Source organism: Recurvomyces mirabilis (assembly GCF_035927965.1).
Source record: "Recurvomyces mirabilis strain CCFEE 5264 chromosome Unknown scaffold_9, whole genome shotgun sequence".
Lineage (NCBI taxonomy): Eukaryota > Fungi > Ascomycota > Dothideomycetes > Mycosphaerellales > Teratosphaeriaceae > Recurvomyces > Recurvomyces mirabilis.
The window spans coordinates 278,584-304,135 of NW_027041943.1; the positions used below are offsets into that span (position 1 = coordinate 278,584).

The window sequence follows — 25,552 nt, forward strand, 5'->3', positions numbered from 1 at the left end:
CTAGCCATACGCAGAGACCAAAGAATGATGCGATCTCCGTGAAGGTAGGGATATCTGGTTGATCATAGTAGTTGAATCTCTCGCTCGCGGGTGGCGGTTTGCTGAAGTGTTGGAACCAGAGGTAATGATTTGCTAGTACCGCCACACAGCTCAGGAGGAATAACGGATCTGTAAGTTTGACGATTGGGAAGTGGCGGAGGTTTTGAAGGTAGATGATGTGGCTTAAGATGCTCAGGACTGAGAGGTAGAGCGGGAACCTGTCAATGGCGGCCAGGAATACTTGAAGTACGATGACGCCGTAGATCATGCGGGTTAGGGTGGTTTTTGCTATGCGGCTGTGCTCTTCTACCAGTTCGGATAAGTAGTATAGGCCACTACGCACTCGTTAGTATGGGTGAAGTCCTCGCATCATGCCCGGTCATATGGAGAGACCAACGATGCTATTGCCAAGGTCAAGAAGAGGACTGTCATAATCGTTAGATCAGGATATGTGGTGTACAGCTATGCCCACGCTCACATCCAAGGAGGAGGCCCAGGTAGCCCTAAGTGCATACATCAGTATGGTGGAAATCCTTCGATATTGATCGTTACGACTCACAAGTGCAGGAAGTATCCACATAGCGTTGGCATACAATGTGATGTGTTCTTGGCTACCGATCAAAGATGATCGTGTGCTAGGACAAGTGTAAGTACCAGGCCACAGTAACCTCTGCCGGGCCCGCCAACGTCATCCCTGCAGGTGCCACGCGCGCTATCGATAATCCAAAACTATGAAAGCTTCACTCTGGTCTCTTGGGTCTCGACCTTCACGCTGTTACAAGTTTATGACCGGACGAATTTATGGAGACACGAGACTTACAACGAGTACACGATCTGTTTCTCTGGGAGACATCCAACTCCAATAGCAAACCATCGCACAACCGCCACCATGTCTCGCCCCGAGGATAACCTCCCACCCGACCTCTTTTACAACGAAAAAGAAGCCCGACAATACACTACTTCGTCCCGCATAAGAAACATCCAAGCCGACATGACCCACCGTGCTCTCGAATTGCTAGACCTTCAAGAACCCTCTTTCATCCTCGACATCGGCTGCGGTTCTGGTTTGTCAGGTGAGATCCTCTCGGGCGTCGAAGAGGACGAAGGAGGACCACACACGTGGGTCGGGATGGATATCTCGTCTTCGATGCTCGCCCAAGCGCTGGAGCGAGATGTGGAGGGAGACATGTTGTTGGCGGATATCGGACAGGGGGTTCCGTTCAGAGCTGGGAGTTTCGATGCGGCGATCAGTATAAGTGCAATACAATGGTTGTGCAATGCTGAGACGTCCGACGTCTCGCCGGAAGGACGACTAAAGAGATTCTTCGATGGCTTATATGCGAGCTTGAAACGGGGAGGGAAGGCAGTGTGTCAATTCTACCCCAAGAATGCTCAACAGCGGAGTCTCATCTCTAATGCGGCTATCAAGGCTGGTTTTGGTGCTGGTATACTTGAGGATGATCCGGAAACGAAGAGCGTGAAGGTCTATCTGGTTCTTAGCGTGGGCGGTGGCGATGTGACGGGTGCGGTCAGCGGGATGGAGAATGTGGACGTTATGGATGCGAGAAGGAAGGAGAGGAAGAGAGGGAAGGAGTTTGAGAAGAAGGGAAGCAAGGCATGGATTATGAGAAAGAAGTCGCAGATGGAGGCGAAAGGGAAGGTGGTGAAAACTTCGAGCAAGTATACTGGCCGGAGAAGGAAGACGGCTTTCTGATGAAGGTGGGACTACAAACCAACACGACTCTACGACGCAAGCAACGAAGAACATTATGCACATTCGTTATGTGCCATGCATCAGTCCTTCCAATGCACTGTCTGAACCGGACTACCGACATTTCTCATCGTATCGCAAGACGTGTATGAATTATACATACCACCACGCTAGCACGTAGGCGGAAGTGGAGTCCGCGGTACTCCATCAGCAAGCAATGATCCAGGGCCTACGCCAAAGGCTGTAAATATGTGAGTGCCACGAGAGTAAAGAGAATGCCCTGTACAGAAATCTGTACCTATGGAGGCGCTCCAGCTCGCCATTGCATATCGGTGGCAGCCTCCGATTATCCTACTCGTGAGGCGACAGGGAGTGGAATCCTACATCGGGAGGATGAGGCTGCCTAGGCGAGGTAGACTCTACGACAGGAAGTGCAACACTCGCACCAGATACTGCTGTCAGCTGCGCTCATGTCCACCACAAGTCGATGGCTTCCAGAAGACGTGAAAAGTGAGGCTGAGCGCGGGAGGTGGCGGGTATCACGGTACTAAGCTCACACTCCACAGTCCAGGCGTATTTACAGGCTCAATACTATCGCAAACAACACAATCAGCCTTCGCAGCACAACCTAAACTTCCCTATGCAGTCTCCATCTTATCCAGAATCGCACGCGTGAACTCATGCGTCGTAGCATTCCCACCCATATCCCTCGTCCTCGACTTGCCCTCGGAGATAACATCGTAGACAGCCTTGCTAATCCTATTCGCATGGTCATCCAACCCCAGATGCCTGAGCATCATGCTTCCGGACAGAATCAAGGCAGTAGGGTTAGCTTGATCCTTGCCCTTGATGTCGAGACCAACGTGACGGCATCCGGGCTCGAAGACGGCGACTTCGCGGCCCATGTTGCAGCCTGGCACGATACCTGGTCCACCGACCAAACCAGCGCCAATGTTTGAAAGGATACCGCCGTAAAGGTTGGGCATGACCATCACGTCGAATTGTTGAGGGCGGGAGACACATTGCATTGAGGCGTTGTCGACGATCATGTCGTTTGTTTCAATGGTGGGGTACTCCTCTCCCACCTTCTTGACCGTGTTGCGGAAGAGACCATCGGCAAGCTTCATGATGTTGGCCTTGTGGATGCAAGTCACCTTGCGTCGGTTATTGGCCAGAGCGAAGGAGAAGGCGAATTTGGCGATGCGTTCTGACTTTGCGCGGGTGATGATCTTGAGGGACTCGACAACGCCGCTTACGGACTGGTGCTCGAGGCCGGAGTACTCGCCCTCGGTGTTCTCACGGATAATGCAGAGGTCAACGTTCTTGTGTCGGGTTTCGTAACCAGGGATGTTCTTGATCAGGACGATGGAGGCGTAGATGTCGAGTTCCTGGCGGAGGGCGACGTTGAAGGAGGCGTGACCGGAGCGGTCGACGGGGGTATGGAGGATGCCCTTGAGCCCGAGCTTGTTTCTTCGGAGGGAGGAGACGGATTCGCGGAAGAGCTCTTCGGTGTGCTTGTCGCCGGTTTGCATGCCGGAGACATCGATCTGTTCCCATTCTACGGGTACGTTGTCGGCCTTGAAGATGGTCTTGACGGATTCCGAGACCTCGGCACCGATACCGTCACCTGTACAACAATCGTCTTAGTATGCCAGCCTGATGATCTCCATCTTTTTTTGCTTTTGCGACTTTCGTACCTGGGATGAGGGTGACAGTATATTTGCCTCCGAACTTGGTGGGCTTGAAGATGTCGGTGTTGACCGTCGCGTATGCTATAAAGTATTAGTAGATCGCAATGGCATCGGGATCTCTGATATCGAACATCGTGCGGCTATAGAAGGATTCGAGGTGCATTGTGTTCGTGTGCTTCGCAACAGGGCCTGCAGGAACGATACAAGTTAGTATGATATCCAATGGCTGTTACATGAGTATATCGTACCGAAGCCGTCCGCTGGGAGCTTTTGGCGAACATCTTGAAGGCGTGCGGATGGTGGTAGAAGGCTACTCGTTGCGATAACACATGCAAACTTGACCTCGAGCTTGCTTGTACAGTTCTATAGTAACGCCGAGCGGCGAGACGAGGTGGTCCGTGCGATTGACAAGCGGCAACCATGAGCGGAAGAGGTGGGTGTGCAACAACATCAACAGCGACAGCAACACAGATGTTGACACCAACACCGCTACTCCCAAGTATGTAGCTGTCTCTAGAAAGCTCACACGACGCAGTGTGATTCTAGGCACTCACAAGTCCAACCACGACATTTCCACGATGGCAACAGACCATCTGGTCACCTCAAAACACACCACAAGGTGTACCGCAATGCCGTGACAAGGTTGAACAGGATTTGATAGCAATGCTGATCAGCGCTATTGTCCCAATTAAGATCGTTCTCTGGCCAATCCCGCACGCTTATACAGTACCAAGTGATAGAAGCTGATGTCGGGAATACTCACACAGCATGCTCAAGAGCTACAATCTGATCTGCTTCAGCATGAGTTCTTACACGACAGTGATAGTAATTCAAGCCTTTTGAGCCACATGGGTCACCGAGAACGGTACATCTTGAGGGCACACTGATCGACGAAGCTGTCGGCGCAGGCAAGCGAGCAGCCGAAATTCTTATTGAGACCAGAATGCGGTATGGTATGGCCACCATGCCGACGCCACCGATCCACGTGTCAGTGGGCTTACAATGGAATTCACAAGGGTCACTGTATTCGATCCGCGCGTACGTGCCACGAATGGACGCAGACCACGCCGGGTGAAGAGGCTTACGCACGCTGGAAATCCGGAGAGCATGGTCTCTCACCAGGTAGTACATAAGCCTGGAGTAACCCACCCAAGACCATCGTCTAATGGCCTGGACTTTTCGAGCTGTTGTAGACCGGTACCCAGCGTCTGTCCGGCTGTCTTGGTGGACAGGACCACCGACTACCACGACCAGCTCGTGCCCATCTGACACATTTGCGGTGCAATCTCCATTGTCAACCTCAATAGGATCTGTTGAAAGGGCCTCCTATTGACAGGTGACTTGGGATCTCATTGGCCAGACACGACCTTGCTGTCGAGAAACAGTTGCCTTATTGAGTAAGTTTTCTTTATGTCACAGCTTATTGAACACTCTATCCAGCCCATGTCACTCGCCTCGGAACATCGATATCTATATCTTTCATACTGCTCCATCCGTTTGCGTCTTTCCTCACCCCACCCACAAGTCACTCTTTTATCCGACTACACATTCCCGAACATTCTCTAGTCTCGATCATAAGACTGTCTCATCCCACTTCCACACTCATCCCACTTCAACCCAACACAATCCCACCAAGACTTCATCAACCAACATGAAGTTCGCCGGAGCCGCCATCACGGTCCTGGCCTTTGCCTCCAGCCAGGCCGCCGCCGTCCAAGACCACTCCCAGATCGCCAAGCTCTCCAGCGTCGCCCACTGCGGTGTCGTCGGCGAGAAGTGCCACGAAGGCCGGTCTGCCGCCGCCGCCGTCGCTCGTGCCCTGACTGAGCACAAGGACGCCCCTCCCGCCTCCGGCATCAGCGCTTTCTGCAGTGTCGAGGGCACCAAGGGTTGCAACCAGAAATGGGCGGCTGTCGACAAGATCGGCGCCGCGGCTGCCAAGGCCCATGGCGAGATCTCTCGTCGTGAGGCTGCTGCTGAGGCCGACGCGCGCCGTGGCGGTAACATCAACTTCTGTGGTGTCCCCGGTGAAGCTTGCTCCGATAAGCGTGATGCCAACCCCGGCAGTGGAGGCCGCATCAACTTCTGCGGTGTGCCCGGTGAGGCTTGCTCCGACAAGCGCGACGCTTTCCCTCGCCGTGGAGGCCAAATCAACTTCTGTGGTGTCCCAGGCGAAGCCTGCTCCGACAAGCGTGACGCCGCTCCAGGCCGTGGCGGCCGCATCAACTTCTGCGGTGTCCCAGGCGAGGCCTGCTCCGACAAGCGTGGCGTCGAGGAGGCTCAAGCCGCGATCCGCAAGTACGACCCTTCGATCGAGAAGGAGGAGTGCCACCAGGACGGTCAGCCCTGCAACTTGATCCTGAAGGCCCACCAGGCTTTCAACGAGGTCAAGGCCCGTTCCGCTGAGGCTCGTCGTGGTGGCCAGATCAACTTCTGTGGTGTTCCCGGCGAGGCTTGCTCCGACAAGCGTGATGCTCAACTCCTTGCTCACGAGCAAGAGGGTGGTTCTGAGCTAACTCATGCCCACCTCGTCGCATTCGGTGCCAACACTGAGAAGATTAAGGCTGCTGAGAAGGAGTGCAATGGTCCCAATGGTGCTTGCACTCACGCTCGTCGCGCTGTCGATGAGCTTGAGGCTGCTATCAAGGAGGGTGTGCAGTCTGTCTACACCTTGTAGATCATCTGCCAGAACATTGATTCACGTCAATAACATCTGGATTTCGTAATGACACGAGTATCAGCCGGCGAGCTGATTCATCTTCGACCCGACTATTCGGTGCACGGGGGTTTCATCGCAATATGGCGCTATGGCGTAACGGCTTTTGGTTCATGTACGGTAACGTAACGGCTTGGTCTTGTCAGCATAGCTGGAGATCTAACAGCCAACGAGTCGATCGCTCGTTCTGAATACCTTTCTTTGTTGAGGTTGATGGGATGGGCACGGCTGATTGAATTTTCATGATACCCACATCGCGTGGCATATATAATCGTAAGACATGCTACTACAGTATCGAGAATCATTTTCATTCTCTCACATCCTCGCCGTGGCCGTCGAGTTAATGTCTAATTGGGACCATCTAGCCGAAAGTTGTTGGCTTGTCCTTGATCGGGATGTCGCTGCCAGTGGTGCTCTTGTACTGCTTCCTGATGAAGTCGCTAATTTGCTCTGCGGTCTGGTTAGCTTACTCATATGTTCATACATAGCGGAAAGCGTGGTCGTTCCGTACCATCCTTGGCCTGCTCAACAGCAGTTTCGTTGTTCTGTGCACCCTGGCCCATGAACTTCTCCTGGACGAAATCGACGCCCTTGTCAAGGTAGTCTTCGTTCTTCTCGCCTTCGGCTCCACCGCCGGCGGCATTGTTGAACTTGTTGCCGAGACCGTCCATGAAGCCGCCTCCACCACCTTGCTGCTGTTGGCCTTGACCTTGTGGCATCTGGTTGCTGCTTCCCTGGCCGCCCTGACCGCCTTGATTACCCATTGCGTTCTTGATGAAGTCCATGATGTGGAGTTTTTGACTGTGATGTCTGGATTTGTGAGGGAGAGTGGGGATGGAAAAGGGAGTGCGAGAGCAAGGAAGGGATTGCTTATAGGCTGTCGTGTGCTCAACCTGAAGCAGCAAGACAGCAGGAGCTCCCGATACTCGGCATGACGTGACCTCCGAGTGGATCCACATGCATCTCAATAATAATGGCAGCTGAAAGAGCTGGTGCTTGCGTGTCCCAGCCAGCGTAATAGCCAAGACATGATCGAGAGTGCCAAGCTGGGGTGCTGGAATAACCTGGCAAATGTTTGGGAGCTCTGGCTCGGGTTGTGCCTTCCTTGCAAGGTTGCTGCCTTGGATCGGCGCTACGTTGCTCCGCAGAGCCGCCAACACTAGCTTACTCTGCTACGTCGAGTGTGCTGCCTACCGACGCTCCATAACAGCACAAACCAAGCTACACATACCCGATTCATCCAACTCAGAACAATATCGCAAACATGTAACGCAGCTCCTCCACTGCAACCACAATGTTATCCCACTAACATGGTCCCAGGGAGGTTCTCCTTGGCATCACCTGCGCAGACTGCACCATCATCGCCGCCTCCAAAGCCGCCATGCGCGGTGCCTCCATCCTCAAAGCCAACGACGACAAGACCCGCTCCCTTAACAAGCACACCCTCATGGCCTTCGTAGGCGAAGCTGGTGACACGGTTCAATTCGCCGACTACGCCCAAGCCAACATCCAACTCTACAGCATGCGCAACAACTCTGAGCTCTCGCCCTATGAGGTATCATCCTTCATTCGAAGTGAGCTGGCCAAGAGCTTGCGGTCGAAGAACCCGTACACAGTGAATCTGCTGCTTGGAGGTTACGACGCCATCAAGCAGAAGCCGGAGCTGTTTTGGATCGATTATCTGGCGTCGTCAGCACCAGTGCCATACGCGGCACACGGGTATGCGCAGTACTACTGTCTATCCATCCTGGACAAGCATCATCATCCGGATATCAGCTTTGAGCAGGGCATGAAGTTGTTGAGGATGTGTACGGACGAGTTGAAGAGGCGGTTACCGATTGACTTCAAGGGTGTGCTTGTGAAGGTGGTGAACAAGGACGGTGTGACATTGCAGGAGTATCCAGAAGGCGAGCAGATGTATGCGCCGTAGAAGGCATTGGCGTGAATGGAGAAATGGGCAAGCGCACGGCGTCTGGCGTTTCGAGGAGCATAGCATAACCGGCGATGATGAGACGTTTCCCGGAAAGGCAGCAAATGTACAATATGCATCTATCATCCAATCTGATCTCCATTGGGCACCCTTTCAAATGGCTTGAAATGAGGGAAAGGCTGGTTCCCGCAACGAGCATACGAAGCAAACATGATTATGATCCGGTAGTAAGTTAGTAAGTCACAATGCCAGGCATACTAGAAGCTCAGACGTCGGAAGCAATTGCTATGGCTCGTAAGTTCCAAGACCGGTCTCAGGCAGTAGCCAACAAGCCACCATCAGCTCGAAGACGAGCTCCTGCCATGTAAAAGCCTACTGACGCATTGGTCTATGCACCTGGAGAACTTGCCTCATGCTGCCACTGATTACTATTACAGGACATGACTTCTCGACGTGAGCCTGCATGGCATGAATGAAGTCCAACCATTACTAGCTGCCTACCATAGCAGCATCATCTTCTTCACCGAGAAGCAGTATCTCAACCAACCACTGCTACCTACTATGGCGCCACAAGACCCGCCCTACAGTATAGAACAACTCTTTACCGGCCCACGCGACATTCACCGTCACTCGAAATGGCCCTACTTCCTACGACTCCATGGCAGCGTCCTCCCACGCATGATCCTACCCCTCGCCTTCGTCGCAACGTGGGCTTCAGCGGTCGTCTGCATCTCGAAGCTCGTCACTCCCCTGGGCATCAACAGCACGCTCCTGACAATCACCGGTTTTGTGGTCGGTCTTGCTCTCTCCTTTCGGTCTTCGACGGCTTATGAGAGGTATATGGAGGGACGCAAATACTGGGCACAATTACTCTTCGCTAGTCGGAACATTGCACGTGTTATCTGGGTGCATGTTGCCGAGCGACATACCGGTGATACGCCTGAGGTTGGGAAGCAAGATCTTCTTGCGAAAGTCGCTGCGATCAATTTGCTCAATGCTTTCGCTGTTGCGCTGAAGCATCGAGTGCGTTTCGAGCCAGCGGTCAATTATGCCGATCTCGAACCGCTGGTCTGCAACCTCAAGATCCTCGCTGCCGATGCTGATCAGAATCTCCTGCGTGAGGAGAAGCCTCCGAAATGGTTGTCCATTGGTCAATGGCTCGACCTAGCATTCGCGAAGACGAATCCACGCAAGCTGGTCAAGCGCGCCCGCGACAAGCATAATCTCGGCAACACACCTCTCGAGATCCTCACATACCTATCAGCGTACTTCGAGCATGTCATTGTCGAGAAGACCTTGACCACTGGTATCCATCAAGCGCAAGGCTTAAACATGCTCGTCATGCTCAGCGAAGTCCTCGCGGGCGTGGAGCGAGTTGTCAACACGCCCTTGCCAATCGCCTACTCCATCTCAATCTCACAGATCACGTGGGCATACGTGCTCTCCCTCCCTTTCCAACTAGTCAACACACTCGAGTGGGTAGCGATACCTGGTACCATCCTCGCAGGCTACATCATCATTGGCCTAGCAGCCATCGGCCGCGAATTGGAGAATCCCTTCGGTGACGATGTGAACGATCTACCATTAGACGCATACTGCCATGAGTTGGCAAGCGACATCGATGTTATCACCAGCCGGCCCCCGCCAATCGGTCTCGAGACATGGATGAAAGACGGGGGAGCCAAGATCCTGTGGCCGATGAGCAGTTTCGAGTGGAAAGTCTAGGAGACGAAGAGTGTTGATGAGATTCGCGAGGCGCTGAGACAGAAAGCTGATAGTGTGGATGTGAAAAGGGAGCGTATATTTACGATGCATGGGAAGGACTTTGCACCAGCTGAGACCTGGGATACTCATGGTGCGAGCCATGCTAATGCTGTAGCTGCAGCTGGTACGCATGAGATTGGAGGGAGTGGACACTGAGCGCCAGACTTATCTCATCCTGATTCAATTGCCTGAGAGATCATGACCTGCTACATGTATCCAACACTATCCTCGGCACATCCCTCTTCAGTGGCATCTTCCATTTCAACGACGCCGGCCGCTTGAGCAGCAAACACTTTCTCCTTTTCATCCGCAACATCCATTTCACCTTTGACAGCCCGCTCCATTTCTTCCTCAGTAGCCTTCCTTCTTTCGCCAGTGAAGTGATCCCAGATATAGCCTTCTCGCAACCACATCCACCGCAAAGTCGCCCTCAGCTCCTTGTCCAACGGCACGACTCTTTGCCACTCCGGGTGAAAACCATCAGCAGCTCCTTTGCCGTTATAGTCTTCTGCCACCCCGCGCAGAGCATCTCGACAAAAGATACGCCAGCTATCCCAGGCATACGGGCCAAGGCCTGGAAGATACCCGATCTCCAGAGCTCCTTTACATTCCACAGCATCCCCTTCAATGGCCTTCACTTTCCTCCTGTTATACTGGACATGGTCCGTGGGCTCGGGATATTTTATAGTCCTGTACCGTGTCCCAGCCACAGGAGGCTGTACCACCCAAATTTCTGCTATTTTAATCAAGCGCTTAACTCTCTGATTCTGTAATCCAAGCTTTCCTATCATCTCGAGGAGTTCCGGGAACTCAGCTTTCGCAAGACCTTCAGGTGAGTCGTAGCGCGCTTTGACAGCCCAAAAGACAGGTACTGCCTGCCGGCCTGTTGTCTGGTTCAGAAAGATTGTTGCAATGAGCAGCCAGAATGGCTCGTCCCACAGCTTCTCTTGGATAATCCCGAAGCGCGTAGATGTGATTGGTGGGATAGGTGCTCGAGAGACTCCCGCTGGCGTTTTACCTTGGCCCTTGGACGGAGAAGGCAGGTCAACACGATCGAGTAGGTGCGTAGGTAAGAAGTGATCTGACTTCTTCCCGGTGGTCTTCCTCTTCGCCTTGGGCTTGGACTTAACAGGCGTCAACGTGGGACCTGTGGTCTGTGTCCCAGTCGGCAGTTCACCTTTTGTTGAGCCATGAGTATCGTCCGCAAGCATATCGGAGCAAACCTGGTTATTCTCGTCTTCACGGTCTCGTTCTCGCTTCGTGCGCTTGTCTGGCGAAAAGTGCTTGCTTGTGGATCCTGTCGTCTTCCTTCGCTTCTTGGGTAGGGGCGGCAAAGTTTCATGATTGGCCACGAGTATAGGATCGTGAGCGAAGTCTCGCACGATTGGACTCCCAGGTGGTGTTGGTGTGGAGCCAAGATCGGTGAGACTGCTGGATGATTCGGCATGGGGCATATAAGGCTTGGAAAGATCCTCGTTCGTCAGATGTGGCAGAGGCAGACTATCGTGCACTACGTCTGTTTGCGAAGCATCCTGGGTGCTAACATCGAAAACTTGTGCAGAGTAGCATGCAATGATTTCCTTTGGTACCCTTGGGATGTACACATCTTTGGCCAGGCGCCGCCGTGCTGTGGAGCTCACGGCGAACTCGCTCTTGTTCAAGATGTCAAGAGAGGGCAAATGTCGCGTTGCATTGAAGACACCCTCTGTCACTTCGTCGATTGTGTCATAGATGTCGTCCTCATCCTCACTAGCCGTAAATGTCAGTTGTCTGCTTGGTGTAGCGGCATCTGTAAGCTCACTGTTGGCAGCTTGTCTGGAGCCAGTTCCACCAAGCCGTTGGCCTAAAAAAGAATTGCTGTCCTTCGTAGTGGAATTGAGATGCTCTGAAAAGACCGAGATGGAGGTCCCACTGTCAGGTTGCTCTTGTGCAGAAGTGGTCGCAGCTGAAGTTGTAGGCGTTCGCGAAGGATTGGCCGACACATCGGTCGGATCTTGCTGGTCTTCGCTGTAGCCGTCAAGCAAAGCAGTGGCATCGTCGTCATCCTGGGAGGCCGGGACTTCGACGCGGGAAGACAGAGATATTGCACGTGCGGCCGCGGCGCTTGTGGAGGAAGCTACTGGCGCAGTAGACTTGGTCGAATGACCGCCATTCAGTTGCGCCCCAGCTTCCTCAGAAGCCAAGCCATCATCAATTTCCTCGGCACTATCGTACTGGGAGGCCTCATTGTCGCTTTGGTGACCATCTACTAGAGGTGCAGACTGCTGGAGCACGATTCTATTGTGTTGAATCTTGTCTTCAGTCTGGGAAGCTTGCACATCCAGCAGGGGTGGTGATGTCTCAACCTCGTCCTCGCTTTCTGATTCACCGGAGTCTGTCTCTCGTCCTTGGTCGTTCTCTTCAGTACCAGAATTCGCGCTGTCTACCTCCTCATCTTCGCTATTCTTTGCGTTGTGGGCGCTTTCGACCGATGCAGTCTCCTGCGAAACTGCTTGAGCTTCCTGCTCAAGCTGCTGGCTGGCTCTGAAATCATTTGTCTCACGTATGCTGCCCTTCAGCGGTGCTTGAGCATGCCTCGACGGTGTAGTCCTCGCTGGGGACGAACGACCGCGTTGCTCGAGCCCGACCATAGCCGCGGACTTCTCGGCCCTGCTCGCGCCAGATTGCTTGGCATCGGTTTCCTCGTCAGAGTCGCTATCGCTATCACTTTCATCGCTAGTCTTATCGCCACCAACAAAAGAGCTAAACCGATCGAAAGCTGACCGTGCGTCGTTGTTTGAAGCAGCCTTACGCGCCGCCTCGGATGTCTGGGCAGATGCAGCTTTTGCAATTGGCCCAAAGCCTTGGGTGCCAAGCCGTGCGACTGTAGCTTCACCCTTTATGCCAGCGAAAAGTGAAGAATGCGCTGAGGAGGAGGGCGAGTCGTCTCGTAGCTTCACCGGCTGCGCGACCTTCTTGATGGGCATGGGTTGGCTGATCTTGCTGAAGCTCGTGCTGGGAAGAGCATCATTTTGTCCTGTTTGATGGAAACCAGGTATGAGGGAGAATGGAGGGTGATCAAGTAGACTCCTGCTTGTGAACTTTGCGCTCGAGGATGGGGCTTGTGGCTTGATGGTCGGTGAAGGTGTCTTTGGCCTGGAGCGCATGGCTTGTTTGTTGGCTGCCTCGTTCTCGTCGTCGCTGGATATATACTCGGAAGACGATTCGGAGCCGCTAGAGATCTCGATGATTTCATGCTCTCGGGCTTCATCGTCTTTACCCGTAACTGCAGCAGATGACGTCCCGTCTGTAGCAGCCTCCACCTCTAATATTTTGGTCGAAGGAGCCTCGTTTTCAGGCATGTCATCTGCGGAGTCACTGACTAAGTCGTCGACCCCATCAACATGCTCGTCGGCAACCATGTCCGTTCCCTTGACTTCGCGTGGCCATAGTGGTGACCCTACCTGCTTCTGCTCGCCAGTATGCGAGGCCTCGCTGTGTGCAATCGACATGGATATATCCTCCTGAGCGGCCGTAAGGGACGGCTCCGACTTCTGCTTCTGTGGAGACTTAGTGATGTAGGCCGCTTGCCGCTGGTGAAGCTGTGGCTTATGCAAATGAGGCTTCTCAAACATGATATTGAGATGCAGGCGACCATGTATATCGGTCTGACATGCTCTGTCGACAGCCCTAATTTCTTTGACTGTGTCAACGCCTCGAGCTAGTCCGGGCGGAGGATTCCACTGCTTTCGTGGTGTCGGCACAAGTTGTGTTGTACTCGCTTGGCGCAGGCGGTTGTTCACACGCTGCTCGACCGTTCGCTGCCAAAACACTGAGTGTTGTGGGTGTTGGGTGGACTTCACAGATGGCGTCTGAGTTATCGCATCGACATGAGCAGCAGACGGAGCCAGAGCATCGACAGGTCTAGCAGTCTGCTTCTGCACTTGAGGCTTCGGATCTGGCGACTCAGCAGCCTGTGAAGCATTCGAGTTTTGAACAGAAGCCAGTGACTGCCTCATCTTTCTCCGCCACTTATTTCGCGCTTTCTTGTCCATTTCAGCAGGCGGCTCTGGTGGATCTGCAGCACTTAAGATAGACGTAGGCTGCTTGACAGACGATGCAGCCTTCGCAGGCGTCTGAGCGGTGACCTTAGCTGATGGTGTGACTTGCGTCTGTGATGGTTTGTCTGCCGACATCGCCGTTGGGAAATGCCGTGGTGTTCCATTGGAGCCAGATTTTCGTCGATGGGCTTTCTTCGCACCCGATCTAGCTTCCTTCGCCACATGTCCAGAGTGGTCAGGCGTGCGCACAACGTCGCCGCCAAGCGAGCTGAACTTGCGCTTCTGGCCCATCGTATCGAAAAGTCTAAGTCCAGTACTCAAGCAATGTTGCCGTGGTGGCCAACGCCAGGCCTTCGAAACACCGCGGCGGGACCGGGCGACGAAGGATCGCAATGGCCTCAAAGTATGTCCAGACTATACAAAACATCTAGGGCACCACATTCGATAATTCGCAAAATCCAAGACTCCAGCAGGTAGTGTACAAAAGAGCATGATGTGAAGCGCGTCAGGTTCGTGAAGACGGAAGTCCTCGAAGTTCGCAACCCCATGCATGTGAAAAGTCTATATGAGCTTGGGCCAACGTGTGTGCAACATATGTGATAGATCGCATCGCTTCGAACAAATTCATTATTTGGTACGGCGGGTCGGGGAAGACATGCAGGCCCGAGGTGAGATGCAGGAGCAGGGTTCGTACAGTCTAAGTGTGGCTCATTGGACGGAGCAAACTAATGATCTGTACAGTATCACACTCTGAGCGAGCTATACACTATTCCATCCCATCCAACAACATCACATTGTTTTCTTTCTCATTGCCAATGCCGTCCACAGCACCACCCACAGCATCCATCTGCTGCAACGCCCAGACAAGCACAAATCTCTCCTCCCCCACCTTCTCTAACCTCTCAAAATGCCGCTGCGTATACGCCTTCAGACCGTCGAGAACATCCTTCAGGCTCTCCTTATCCCTCAATGCCACATCTTTCATACCTTTCGCCAACGCACCATCCACATCCTCCGCATCGTCGTCAGCAGCCTTGTTCCTCCTCCGACTTCGCAAGCGTAGAAGTCGATCCTTGGGCACGAGTCGAAGGATAGCGTGTAGGACATGTTGAGCAGTGTTGTGTGTGCGACCATTGGCATTCCAGTCTCTGACTCGGCGGAGTAGATCCCAGAGTTGGTTGTCGCTTAAACTAGCGATCACGCCATCCACGTCTTTCTTCCCCACGAAGCTACCTGGCTCTTGTGGGCCATTCACCACGGCGTTGAAGAGGTCCAGAAGTCGTTTCGGGTGGTTGAGTTGCAGGGCAAGGACGATAGCTTCACGGTAGTTCTGTGATCGGATGTAGTTTTGTAGTTCTTGATCCTGTTCTACGCGTTGTGTCGTTTGTTGTGTTACAGCTAGTGCTGTGGCGGAAGTGGTGTCGTGCCAAAATGTAAGGGTGCTGTCTGCGGAGCCTGAAACCAATTCGAGGGTCGCCTCCTGTGGCACGTCCTCAACCTCGTCCTCGTCTCCGTCGTTATCATCCGTCATTTGAACGCCCTCGGAATCATCTTTTGACTTTTCCTCCAGTGCAGTCGACGGCTTCACAGCAAGGGCCCACACCCGATCGATATGGTTGTCCAGCGTAGCAGCGCACTCGCCACTCTGCGTATCCCACACCTTCACCAAACCATCGCCAGCCGCACTGGCAACCTGTACGTTCCTCGCACTCCCCCCCTTCCTTCCTGCCTGGGGCGCAGGTAGCCACACCACTTTCAGCACACTATTCGCGTGTCCTTCGAAGGTCCGCAAACAATTGTAGTCGCTAAGACTCCATATCCGGACCGTTTTGTCGCCACTACCCGTGACGACCATGCCCTTGGCACTGCTCGCGCCACCGCCCTCACCTGTTGTCAATGCAGGCATGCCTGGTGGCGAGAAGGCGACGGACCAGACTCCTCGCTTGTGCCCACGTAGCACACCGACCGCTTCGCCGGTCTCGGTATCCCAGATTTTGACCGTTCGATCCTGACTGGCCGATGCGAAGAGAGGCGAAGTAGACGAGTATGACGTAGCAATGGCATTGATATCCTTGTCGTGCGCTTTGCGGGTGTAAGCCGCTCGTGCTGCTTTACCAGACGAAGCAGGAACATCCCATCGCTTCACAGTCTTGTCCTGACTGCCGGTGACCAGAAATTTTGGTGGGTAACCTAGCGGAGAATTATACTCCTTCGAACCAGACGGTGGAGACGCACTCGGCAATGCGACAGCACCTATGCTCTCAGCATGACCAGTGAAAGTGCTGTGACAGGTATAGTCGACATTCGCAGGATCTAATCGCCATAGCTTCGCAGTATTGTCCTTTGCACCAGTAGCTAGCCAGTGGCCAGACCAGTCTATCGAGAGAGTGATGATAATGTCGCTGTGACCCTTGAGAAGTCCCACATCCGCGCCGAAGTACGAAGAGCCAGTGCCCTCGTCGACGCTGTCGAGGGATACTATGCGGATGTCTTCGAGATTCGTGGCGAGAGCTAATTGTTTGCGATCAGTGCCGATATATGCAAGGTCGATGACTTCGTCGTGTGTTCCAGAGATTCGTCTGAGAACAGGTAGAACTGGAAGCTGAGAAGTTGTGGTCGATTCGAGTGTGGTGAGATATCCGAGGTCGTAAAGCAAAAGTGTCTGATCAGCATGTACAGAGAGCAAGAACGGCAAGCCATTATGATGTAGCACATCCACTATCGCTTCATTCTCTGCACCAGATTCTTGCTCCTCGGTCAACTCTGCACCGCCTTCTGTGCTCCATATTCGCACGCGTGCTGTTTCGCCTGCCGTGAACAGAAATCGACCATTCATGAGAAACCCAGCCCTTTCCACGACCTCCAATACTGCCACAGTAGAATTTTGCTGCCATGTCCGAGCATCCCACAGTATCGCAGTCTTGTCTCTGCTGGCGGAGAGTAACAGCCGTGCTTCGGGCGAGTAGCTGAGGCTTCGAATAACGGAGACATGTGCGTCCAACGTCGCTACACCCTTTCTCTTATGCAGATCCCAAACTCTGACCTTGCCATCCTCGCCACCAGATGCCAGCCTGTACCCAGCGGTGGCGCCATCCGGCTGAACTTCCACAGCCTCAGCACTTCGCTGCTTGCTCTTCCTCTTCTTGCCCTTCCCCATTTGCTCGGAGTCGATAGTGTCAACCTCGAAGAAGTGCAGCGCAGAGATAATGCCGCTATGGCCGTGGAACGTGTGAGTCGTGTAGCCGCCTCGCAAGTCCCAGACTTTGATCGAGCCATCTGCTGCGCCTGTGGCTAGTAGAGAACTTGTCGCATCAACGGCGACTGTGATGACGGGTGTGCTGTGGGGTTTGATCGTCCGGAGGAGCTTCGCATTGATTGCGTCGTCAAGAGTCTCGGAGGGATGTAGCGCATATGTCCGCAAGGAAAGTGATCGAGAGCATGTTACAAGGTAGCTCGCATCAGGTGATAATGCCAGGGTGGTCAGTGGTTCGCCGTCCTATAGCCTTTGTCAACTGTCAGTCCAGCCGTTATTTCTACCCGTGGCAAACACTTACGCCTTCTATGCGAGCGAGGTGTGCGCCAGTATTCAGATCTGTGACCAGCGCTTCCTCGCCCAATGTGGTAGCCAGCAGTCTTCCATCCTCACTCAGAGCAACGGCGCCACCAGTATAGATTGGCTGGATGACCCGAGCCGGCTCAAAGGTCGTCTTGCCATCTGCCTTGAGCGCCATCAGGAACAGGGTATATCGGAATGTAAGGTGATTGTGGCATCGTGAGCCTGATTTGCATGTGCTTCGGAACTTTTTCTGCCGGGCTCAGCTTCACCGCCCAGCCGCAGTTGCCTCTTTCGGAAAATTGCTTTGCATTCACCACAGCTCAATAGAAAAATCTGCCAAAACACATCAAGGTGATCTCATAAGTGGAAGATGACTGGCTCGCACCACTCTGATGGCCGCCGAATCCCAATAACAATCATCACCGGTTTTGCAGGCTCAGGCAAAACGACTCTCATCCTCAACCTACTACCTCAACTGCGGACCACAAACCCAGGCTATAAGCTCGCTTTGATCAAAAATGAAATTGGAGACCTCAATGTCGATACCCAACTTGCTGCTTCTGCTGAGATGACAGGAAGTCGAGAACTTCTGGGAGACTGTATCTGCTGTACGAACGTCGGGCAGATCGAGGATGCACTACATCAGCTAGATCGCGAGTGCAGTCCAGACAGAATCATTGTTGAGACCTCTGGATCAGCTGAGCCGCTAAAACTTGTTCTAGAGGTCAACAGGATCGCAAAGCTTACGGGACGATTTGAATTGGATGGTGTGATCTCTGTCATTGATGCGGAGAATTGGTCTGGCTATTCTAATACTTCATATACCGCTAAGTTGCAGGCTCAGCAGACTGACCTGATCATAATCAATAAGTGGGAGAGTCTTTCCGAGAGAGAATTTGATTTGTTCCTCGACAAAGTTGGTGAGCTGGACGTTGATACGCCGCAGACGAAGAGCGATAAGGGTTGGATCAGTCCGGATCTGTTATTTGGATTCGACTCGAAGATGGCGAAGGCGTGGATAGACGGACATGCGAGCAGTACCCGTTCTCACGACCACCATCACGATCACGGTCATATGTCGGAAATGGAGTGTCTGTCCATCACACTCACATCTCCGAGTCCAGGCTCGAACATAGATCTGGCAAAACTTGACACCTTACTCAAATCAGCACCCAAGGACGAAGTCTATCGCATCAAAGCTGTGCTGTACTCTACAGCTGCTCCTAAGACCTCTGATGGAACGGATGTCAATGGTACAAAGTTAAAGCGAGCGCGATATATCTTGAACTGGTCTTTTGGTCGATGGACATGGTCGCGTGACGAGCTCAATGAATCAAGAGCGCCTGTACTGCGGATGTCGATCTTCACGGCGCAGTACGAGAGCAATAAGTGGCTCAAGAGGATTGAGTCTGGGCAGTACACTGCGTTTGCTGAGGCAGGAGCAGAAGTGAAACTTGAGGTCAGGCGAGTTCAATGACCACTGTCATCAGTGCCGGACCTCAAGGTTATAAGCTCATATTGAGACTACCTCCAACATTCGAGCACGGCACGACAATTCCGACTGGACGGCGTCGACATCGGATTTTCGAGAGCTCTGGATTGAAGTGGTGTACATGTATCTACGTCCTAGATGGGCTTCCTAGATACGATTGCCGCTCTGAACGTCCTCGCATACCACTATTTCATCCCCTAACACCGAATGTATCTGGCCTGGTGTGGCCGGGTTGAGTTCTGCTCGTCAAATGACGAGAAGCAGCTCACGAGAGGCGGACAAACTTCCGAGCTGGTCCCGTCTCGTAGAATTTCAAACGTAGATGGCGAAAATGCAGAAGCAAGCGTTGCACAAGCACCTGACGTGTGGAGGCAACATAGCGTGAAAGACTCTGGAGAATTCTGTCCACGCTGATGCTTCAGCAGGGTCTTTTGTTCCCAGCTAAGTCAATAGCTAGGAACCATTCTACAGAAGAACAATTTTTTTGATCACCATTACTCTCACCATCCACCACCCCCATGCTCGCCCGCCTACCAGCTCTCACTATCCGAGCGGCAAACACTTCCTTCACCAGTACCCAGGCGAAATGCTTAGGAGACGGTGATGGAAGCAGAACCAGAGCCGGAGAAAGCCTCGGCAGCGAAAACCTGGAAGTTGAAGTTGCTGTTGCCGAAGCCCTTTGTGGCCCCTGCGAAATGTTTGTCAGAATCCATCCATATCAGGGTCACGCGTGCTTCTCTATACTCACAGTACTTGAAGTGGTTGCCGGTCGTGACGGTACCACTGGTGCGCTTGCTCGCGCGGACGGAGAAGAACTGCTTGAAGGTCGAGGTACCGGTGATGGAAGGCTGGTTGGTGCGGGTGTCGGTGCAGACCTGGTAGCTGGAGCCATCAGATGTGACAGAACCCAGGGAGGTGGCACCCGAGCATGGATCTATTGTGCTGTTAGCAGGGTTGTTGCGAGGCGGGTGTCGATCATGGCATACTGTAGGAGCCGTAGTTCTCCTGCAAAGGTGTCAGATCAATGGTTTCGACGTCTCGCAAGTGGATAGCAACTTACGGTGATATAGTACTCGGTCTGGGGGCTGTTCAACCATCCCTAGAAGAAGCATCAGAATGCGCTCGTCGATGACTTTCGACTCTGTGCAGTCTTCACACTTACGTATACGGAGAGGTAGGATCCCGAGCCGGCGGCGCTGTAGCTACCAGAGTAGGTGATGGCGCTGTCTCCAAATCAGCCAGGTTCACTGCTGCTGTAAGGTCGTACATATGCTTACCGAGCAGAGCCAGTGGACCAACCCAAGCCGACCACGAAGTCGGTGTTGCCGCTCCACTTGGCAGAGAAAGTGCCTGCACTCTCGCTGTACTTAAATTGAGCAACGTTGCCATTGTAATTTTGGACGTAGTTGATGCCACCTGGGTTGCGGGTCTCGATCTCAGCCTCTGGCTGAGCGACAGGGGCGGCGAGAGCGCCAGCGGCGGCCAAGAGGCCAGCAGCTGCGGTGGTGAACTTCATGATGACTGTAGTCGAAGGAAGAGTCGCAGACTCTGTTGTTGATTGAATGAAAGTGGTGGTGTTGGTAGACTGACGAAGATGTTTTGTGCTGAGGGATAGATGTTATTGAGAGGAGATGACTATACTTATATGGTCTTGGCCGGCAGAAGACTTGTCGTTCAGCAGAGCATGCCGAAGGCCTGTGCGTCTTCGAGATGGCGCTATTGTGGCTGTCGGACATTTTGATAGCCTACAATCTGGATAATGTCGCACGGCAAGACGGGTGCTAGGATCTCCGGTATGAGTTTGTCAGTGTCGGATGCCAGGTGACTTGGCATCCGGCACAAGCATTGGACAAGCAGAGGACAAGCATGGAGATGGGCGTTCCAGCTTGAGTGATGGTGTGCTTCTGTGACATCTTCAGCACAGCCAATGCCGCCTTCCGGTGGCGGCGGGTGACAGTGCTCGCCGTCGGCGTTCCAGAATTCATCTATATGAGTTTCGAAGACACGCAATAGGTATACGAGATTTGTACGACGGCCATGGTTACAGTCCAAAGGTCCTGTTGATCGCTGGCATTGCTCTGCTTGGTGTTATTGGCCACGCGACGGCGTCTCCAGCAGCAGTCCCGTCGATATCGTAGCGTCTTCGACAACTTCCATAGCTCGACTGCGCCAAGCTGACACGAGTGGCTTGTCCTTTGCGGCTTGAAAGCTTGTCTCATAATTTACCGAAGCCCTTCGGCTCCTCGATTTGATGCAGGGGAACGAGTGGAGTGCATATGTAATATGAATGGCTCTAGACACGCGGCTTGATATAAAGGAGAACGAGGACGCGATCGTTTCTGAACGATGTTTGAGCATGGTCCCACATGCCATTCAGCCTGTTTAAAGCTTAATTTCTGGCAGCCGGGGCGCGTTTCTGCAAGTTGAAATGTTACGCAACAAGTCACAAGACTGCGTAAACCTTTCAAGCCCTCTTCTGCCATATCTGAAATGCTAGGTGCATTCCTGGATGCATAGCGCCTGACGCGTACCATTAGATTATGTATCTTGTGTCAGGCGAACAGCTTCGAGCATGGCCATAGCATACGCAGCAGTGCAGCATTCGCCGTGCATGACCATCCAACTTCCTGGTCAGTAGAGAAGACACGTAGTGCTCCACAGCAGGCTAAGTCACTGGCTCATTACCAATTCGCTGCTTTGTGGGACCTTACACGCATCTTGAGACCGACTGGACTTGAACGTATCTCAATAGCACGATCATAGACGACTACCAGGCCTCAAGCTCCGTATTCCAGACCGCTGCGTACACGTACAAGGCACTTCTGCATATCTGTACGTCTAGATAAGCACTATGAAGGCTGCCATTGCACTCTGTGGCAAAAGCTTATGACCTCCCAAGTCGGCATATCCATGTTCTTATGCAGATCGTGCAATATATGTGCTTGGCGGCTGTTGTTGATGGAGAAACCTTGGCCCTAAAACGACAAAACGATGAAGCAGCACAATTGTATCTCGGCTACACCACATGTAATCATGGTCGAACATCTCCTGGTTAGCACGTGTGATCAGGTTCCACTTGCAAGATCCTACGGACTATCAATTGACAGTATCGGTGAGAGCCGCATCAAGTGACGCTCAGCCTGACAATCAACGTCATATGGGCTTGCGTTGTGTCGGGTCAAACATCAGTCGCCTGCATAGAATCTAATGACATGCACAAGGGATGTGCGATCGTGAAGGTACAGCACTATGTACAAACAGCCTCAAAACGCCCACGAGCCAGACAAAAGCACAGAAAGCACGCCGCATGCTTACAGAGCCCAGAACCAGTCTCTAAGCAAAAGCCAAGCTCTTCTTAATCTCCGCAATGGCCAAGGCCGGGTTCAGGCCCTTCGGACACGTCCTGCTGCAGTTCAAGATGGTGTGGCATCTGTAAAGCGTCATGCTGTTGTTCAGCGCCTCCTTTCGATCCGCAGTCTTCTCGTCTCGGCTGTCCGCAATCCATCTGTAGCTCTGCAAAAGTACAGCTGGACCAAGATACTCCTCTGCGTTCCACCAGTAGCTTGGGCATGATGTGCTGCAGCATGCGCACAAAATGCACTCGTACAAGCCATCTAGCTTTCGTCGGTCGTCGCGAGATTGACGGTATTCACGCCCATCTGGTGGTGGGGTGTCGCGCTGGAGGTAGGGCTTGATAGACTTGTATTGCTTGTAGAACTGGGTGAGGTCGGGTACGAGGTCCTTAACGACGTAGGTATGCGGTAGGGGGTAGATGCGTGACTCCTTGGCGGTGTCTGTGGGAATACGGCCTGTTACTGAGTCAGTATGGCATATCCAGAGAATATGTCTCAGCGGTACATACACAAGCAGGCCAATGTATTAACACCATCAATGTTCATTGCACAGCTGCCACAGATACCCTCTCTGCAGCTCCTCCTGAACGTTAGAGTCGGATCCACCTCGTTCTTGATCCTAATAAGCGCGTCCAGCATCATCGGGCCTGTCTTGTTCAAGTCAAGAGTGTAGCTCTGCATCTTCGGCTTGTCGCTAGGCTGATCTGGGTTCCATCGGTAGATGTGGAAGGTCTTCGTCTTGGCATTTGCCTCTTGTTCGGGCTCCTGGATAGTTGTGGTCTTGCTCGGTGGGATTGGTGGTTGTGAAGCTGATGTGGCCTCCGAAATTGCAGACAATGGTTCCTTGGTGTGCTCGACCGTGGTTGCCATGGCGCGGTTGAAGGTTCGCGTGAAAGGCGCAGGCGCCAGCGCCATACGGCGTGCTGCTAGTCTGAGGGCCATGATGTGTGTACTGGTGACAATGTAGAGTGGTAGAGTGGAGAGATATGAATGTAGTCGTGAAGGCGATCTCGACATTCAATCTATGACGGGAAGTGCTCGGCTTCGATCCACTAAGCAAGATTTAGATCCCTCTTCTTGGCTGATATTGCCACCTTCGATCCTCGGCTAGTTATTCCCGCTGCTTTCCACTTACCTCCACTCCCAGATCAAGATCTCAAGAGCAAGAGCAATAGCATATTGTTGACCATATATGATCAACCACGCAGTATGCAATGCTAGCCTGCTAGCCGCTTATCTGACGAACGGTAGGTGTTGATGGGACTTCGATCGCTAAGGTGGCTACATCACGTGGCAAGGTGCATCAATAGAATACACATGAGCAGATCCCTGAATATGGCCACTGCCCATGTCTCGCGCAAACCAATATATCTGGTTCTCGACTGGGATAGCACTCTCACTACCGGAGACACTATGTCACTCCTTGGCAACGTACCCAAAGTCCGAGGTCGTGGAATGACACCAGCTACTGCAGAATATCCGGCATGGGGCAGCTTCTTCAGTGCTTACATTGATGACTACAAAGCCCACAAAGCTGCACACTACCCGCAATCTCAGGAGGCCTGCCATGAAGAGTATAGTCAATGGTTGCAAAGCCTGGACGCTGTCGAGCTTGCTAGCTCGCGAAGAGTGTGCCATTCGGGCTTCTTCACAAATTCCAGATCGCAGCATGTCCGCGATGTAGCATCTGATGCCCTCCTGTCCGGTCAATTGGCTATGCGCACTGGCTGGAAGGATCTGTTTAGGTTGTTCTCACATGACGAAAGTATGCTAGCACCGACCAGTAGTGTATCGATTCTGAGCGTCAATTTCAGCGCGACATTTATACGATCAGCATTGCGGTGTGCTGTGCCCGAGTCAGGTGCTGCGCCACGGCCCGAACAGAACGATATCGTGACAATGGTCAATGACATGGTTATCGAAGCGAACGAAATCGACGGGCTAGACTCGCCCGAAGGCTCGTCCGGACGTCTCTACAGCAGCATTCGTACAGCGCAGCACAAGCTGGCACGGGTTACGACGTTGCGCCAAGAACATCAAGCTGAGCAGCCCATCGTGGTTTACGTTGGTGACTCTGCTACGGACTATGAGTGCTTGCGAGCAGCGGATATTGGTATCTGGATTTGCGACTGTACAGAGCGTGACCACCAAAAGAGGTTTGCAGAGGTCTTCAAACCTCTCAGTCTCGATGTGTTTAGCCCTATAGCCATCGAGAGGTGGGAAAGCGATCATGTCCCGGGCAAGACATGTCTTTGGACACCAGGCCTCGACCGCATTGTGGAGCTTCTGAGTGATCTGGGTATGCATACATCTACACAATCTAATACAAAGTAGAGTAGGATCAAGCTACGCGCCGGGTCTTCCAGGTCCTGACATGATCGAGCGGTATCTTGTGTATATGCAGACAAGCAATCCTCTACAAGAGCGCCACCACGGCAAGTCCGGCACCAAGAAGTCCTCCAGCAACAATTGGAGCCCCTGTGTGTGCCGCGCCAGCACCTGAGGCAGCAGATGCCACTGAACTTGCACCAGATGATGCCGCTGACGCCATGCTGGTTACCCCTGATTGCACTGTGCTTGCAGCGCCTCCAGCACCACTGGTTACTGTGGAGGCGACGCCTCCAGCTCCACTTGTAATGGTGGACGCGATACTGCCACCAGCTCCAGTGGCCACCGTGTATACTGATCCGGCGCCGTTCGTGACGGTCGAGAACGCTCCCGCGGCTCCTGATGTGACGACCGTGGCAAGCGAGCCTGGAATATTTGTAAGCACATATGGACGTACGAGAAGGATGACGATGTACATGCCTCCTTCGCTTGTTATGACGGTATAGACTGATGCTGCACCCGACGTCATATCTGTCGCTACTGAGCCAGCACCCGATGTGATGACGGTCGCCACAGAGGCTAAGACGCAGTTCAGCAGCTACCTCGGCGAAGCATTAGATTACCAGGTTTGACTAACCTCCTCCACTTGTCACATCTGTGAAAACTGAAGCTGCGCCGCTTGTGATATCACCACCGACAGAGGTGATACCCGAAACGATAGATCCGATTTGCGCAGAGGCAATGGCGACAGGCGCCAGAAGTATCGACTTGGAGAAATGCATATCCTAAACCTCGACTTTCGGTGTTGATGTTGGTCCTGGTCTTCGGTACTTGGTTTGATATATGTCTAGCCCTAGTATCGCCAGTATGAGAAATAACGGGGTGAGTTTCCAGATGCCAGGAAGTGTCCAGAAATCGTGAGCAAGGAAGGG

At 53.0% G+C, this 25,552-nt stretch overlaps 13 protein-coding genes across 13 annotated transcripts; 6 read left to right on the forward strand and 7 right to left on the reverse strand.

Annotated features, from left to right (window-relative positions):
* Positions 1 to 928: 928 nt before the first annotated feature.
* On the forward strand, positions 929 to 1,753 carry BUD23 (18S rRNA (guanine1575-N7)-methyltransferase; the record flags this gene model as incomplete). The annotated part of the gene is made up of 1 exon (XM_064836826.1): positions 929 to 1,753. The coding sequence occupies one exon, from the start codon at positions 929 to 931 to the stop codon at positions 1,751 to 1,753; it is 825 nt and encodes a 274-aa protein (XP_064695459.1).
* Positions 1,754 to 2,388: 635 nt separating this feature from the next.
* IDH1 (isocitrate dehydrogenase (NAD(+)) idh1) lies at positions 2,389 to 3,722 on the reverse strand (the record flags this gene model as incomplete). The annotated part of the gene is made up of 4 exons (XM_064836827.1): positions 2,389 to 3,377; positions 3,448 to 3,522; positions 3,573 to 3,630; positions 3,690 to 3,722. 4 exons carry the CDS (start codon positions 3,720 to 3,722, stop codon positions 2,389 to 2,391), a joined length of 1,155 nt encoding a protein of 384 aa, XP_064695460.1.
* A 1,370-nt stretch (positions 3,723 to 5,092) lies between these two features.
* LTS14_004126 (uncharacterized protein) lies at positions 5,093 to 6,118 on the forward strand (the record flags this gene model as incomplete). The annotated part of the gene is made up of 1 exon (XM_064836828.1): positions 5,093 to 6,118. One exon carries the CDS (start codon positions 5,093 to 5,095, stop codon positions 6,116 to 6,118), a length of 1,026 nt encoding a protein of 341 aa, XP_064695461.1.
* A 400-nt stretch (positions 6,119 to 6,518) lies between these two features.
* Positions 6,519 to 6,942, reverse strand: LTS14_004127 (uncharacterized protein; the record flags this gene model as incomplete). Its single annotated transcript, XM_064836829.1, has 2 exons — positions 6,519 to 6,607; positions 6,669 to 6,942. 2 exons carry the CDS (start codon positions 6,940 to 6,942, stop codon positions 6,519 to 6,521), a joined length of 363 nt encoding a protein of 120 aa, XP_064695462.1.
* Positions 6,943 to 7,538: 596 nt separating this feature from the next.
* PRE1 (Proteasome subunit beta type-4) lies at positions 7,539 to 8,087 on the forward strand (the record flags this gene model as incomplete). Its single annotated transcript, XM_064836830.1, has 1 exon — positions 7,539 to 8,087. One exon carries the CDS (start codon positions 7,539 to 7,541, stop codon positions 8,085 to 8,087), a length of 549 nt encoding a protein of 182 aa, XP_064695463.1.
* Positions 8,088 to 8,332: 245 nt separating this feature from the next.
* On the forward strand, positions 8,333 to 9,812 carry LTS14_004129 (uncharacterized protein; the record flags this gene model as incomplete). Its single annotated transcript, XM_064836831.1, has 3 exons — positions 8,333 to 8,381; positions 8,525 to 8,540; positions 8,594 to 9,812. The coding sequence occupies 3 exons, from the start codon at positions 8,333 to 8,335 to the stop codon at positions 9,810 to 9,812; spliced, it is 1,284 nt and encodes a 427-aa protein (XP_064695464.1).
* Positions 9,813 to 10,057: 245 nt separating this feature from the next.
* LTS14_004130 (uncharacterized protein) lies at positions 10,058 to 14,182 on the reverse strand (the record flags this gene model as incomplete). Its single annotated transcript, XM_064836832.1, has 1 exon — positions 10,058 to 14,182. The coding sequence occupies one exon, from the start codon at positions 14,180 to 14,182 to the stop codon at positions 10,058 to 10,060; it is 4,125 nt and encodes a 1,374-aa protein (XP_064695465.1).
* Positions 14,183 to 14,657: 475 nt separating this feature from the next.
* utp13 (U3 small nucleolar RNA-associated protein 13) lies at positions 14,658 to 17,622 on the reverse strand (the record flags this gene model as incomplete). Its single annotated transcript, XM_064836833.1, has 2 exons — positions 14,658 to 17,387; positions 17,446 to 17,622. 2 exons carry the CDS (start codon positions 17,620 to 17,622, stop codon positions 14,658 to 14,660), a joined length of 2,907 nt encoding a protein of 968 aa, XP_064695466.1.
* Positions 17,623 to 17,817: 195 nt separating this feature from the next.
* Positions 17,818 to 18,924, forward strand: LTS14_004132 (uncharacterized protein; the record flags this gene model as incomplete). Its single annotated transcript, XM_064836834.1, has 1 exon — positions 17,818 to 18,924. The coding sequence occupies one exon, from the start codon at positions 17,818 to 17,820 to the stop codon at positions 18,922 to 18,924; it is 1,107 nt and encodes a 368-aa protein (XP_064695467.1).
* A 605-nt stretch (positions 18,925 to 19,529) lies between these two features.
* On the reverse strand, positions 19,530 to 20,455 carry LTS14_004133 (uncharacterized protein; the record flags this gene model as incomplete). The annotated part of the gene is made up of 5 exons (XM_064836835.1): positions 19,530 to 19,873; positions 19,926 to 19,944; positions 20,000 to 20,038; positions 20,102 to 20,162; positions 20,217 to 20,455. The coding sequence occupies 5 exons, from the start codon at positions 20,453 to 20,455 to the stop codon at positions 19,530 to 19,532; spliced, it is 702 nt and encodes a 233-aa protein (XP_064695468.1).
* Positions 20,456 to 22,272: 1,817 nt separating this feature from the next.
* On the reverse strand, positions 22,273 to 23,234 carry SDH2 (succinate dehydrogenase complex, subunit B; the record flags this gene model as incomplete). The annotated part of the gene is made up of 2 exons (XM_064836836.1): positions 22,273 to 22,748; positions 22,802 to 23,234. 2 exons carry the CDS (start codon positions 23,232 to 23,234, stop codon positions 22,273 to 22,275), a joined length of 909 nt encoding a protein of 302 aa, XP_064695469.1.
* Positions 23,235 to 23,627: 393 nt separating this feature from the next.
* On the forward strand, positions 23,628 to 24,626 carry LTS14_004135 (uncharacterized protein; the record flags this gene model as incomplete). The annotated part of the gene is made up of 1 exon (XM_064836837.1): positions 23,628 to 24,626. The coding sequence occupies one exon, from the start codon at positions 23,628 to 23,630 to the stop codon at positions 24,624 to 24,626; it is 999 nt and encodes a 332-aa protein (XP_064695470.1).
* Positions 24,627 to 24,708: 82 nt separating this feature from the next.
* LTS14_004136 (uncharacterized protein) lies at positions 24,709 to 25,402 on the reverse strand (the record flags this gene model as incomplete). Its single annotated transcript, XM_064836838.1, has 2 exons — positions 24,709 to 25,199; positions 25,258 to 25,402. 2 exons carry the CDS (start codon positions 25,400 to 25,402, stop codon positions 24,709 to 24,711), a joined length of 636 nt encoding a protein of 211 aa, XP_064695471.1.
* Between the last annotated feature and the right edge of the window lie 150 nt (positions 25,403 to 25,552).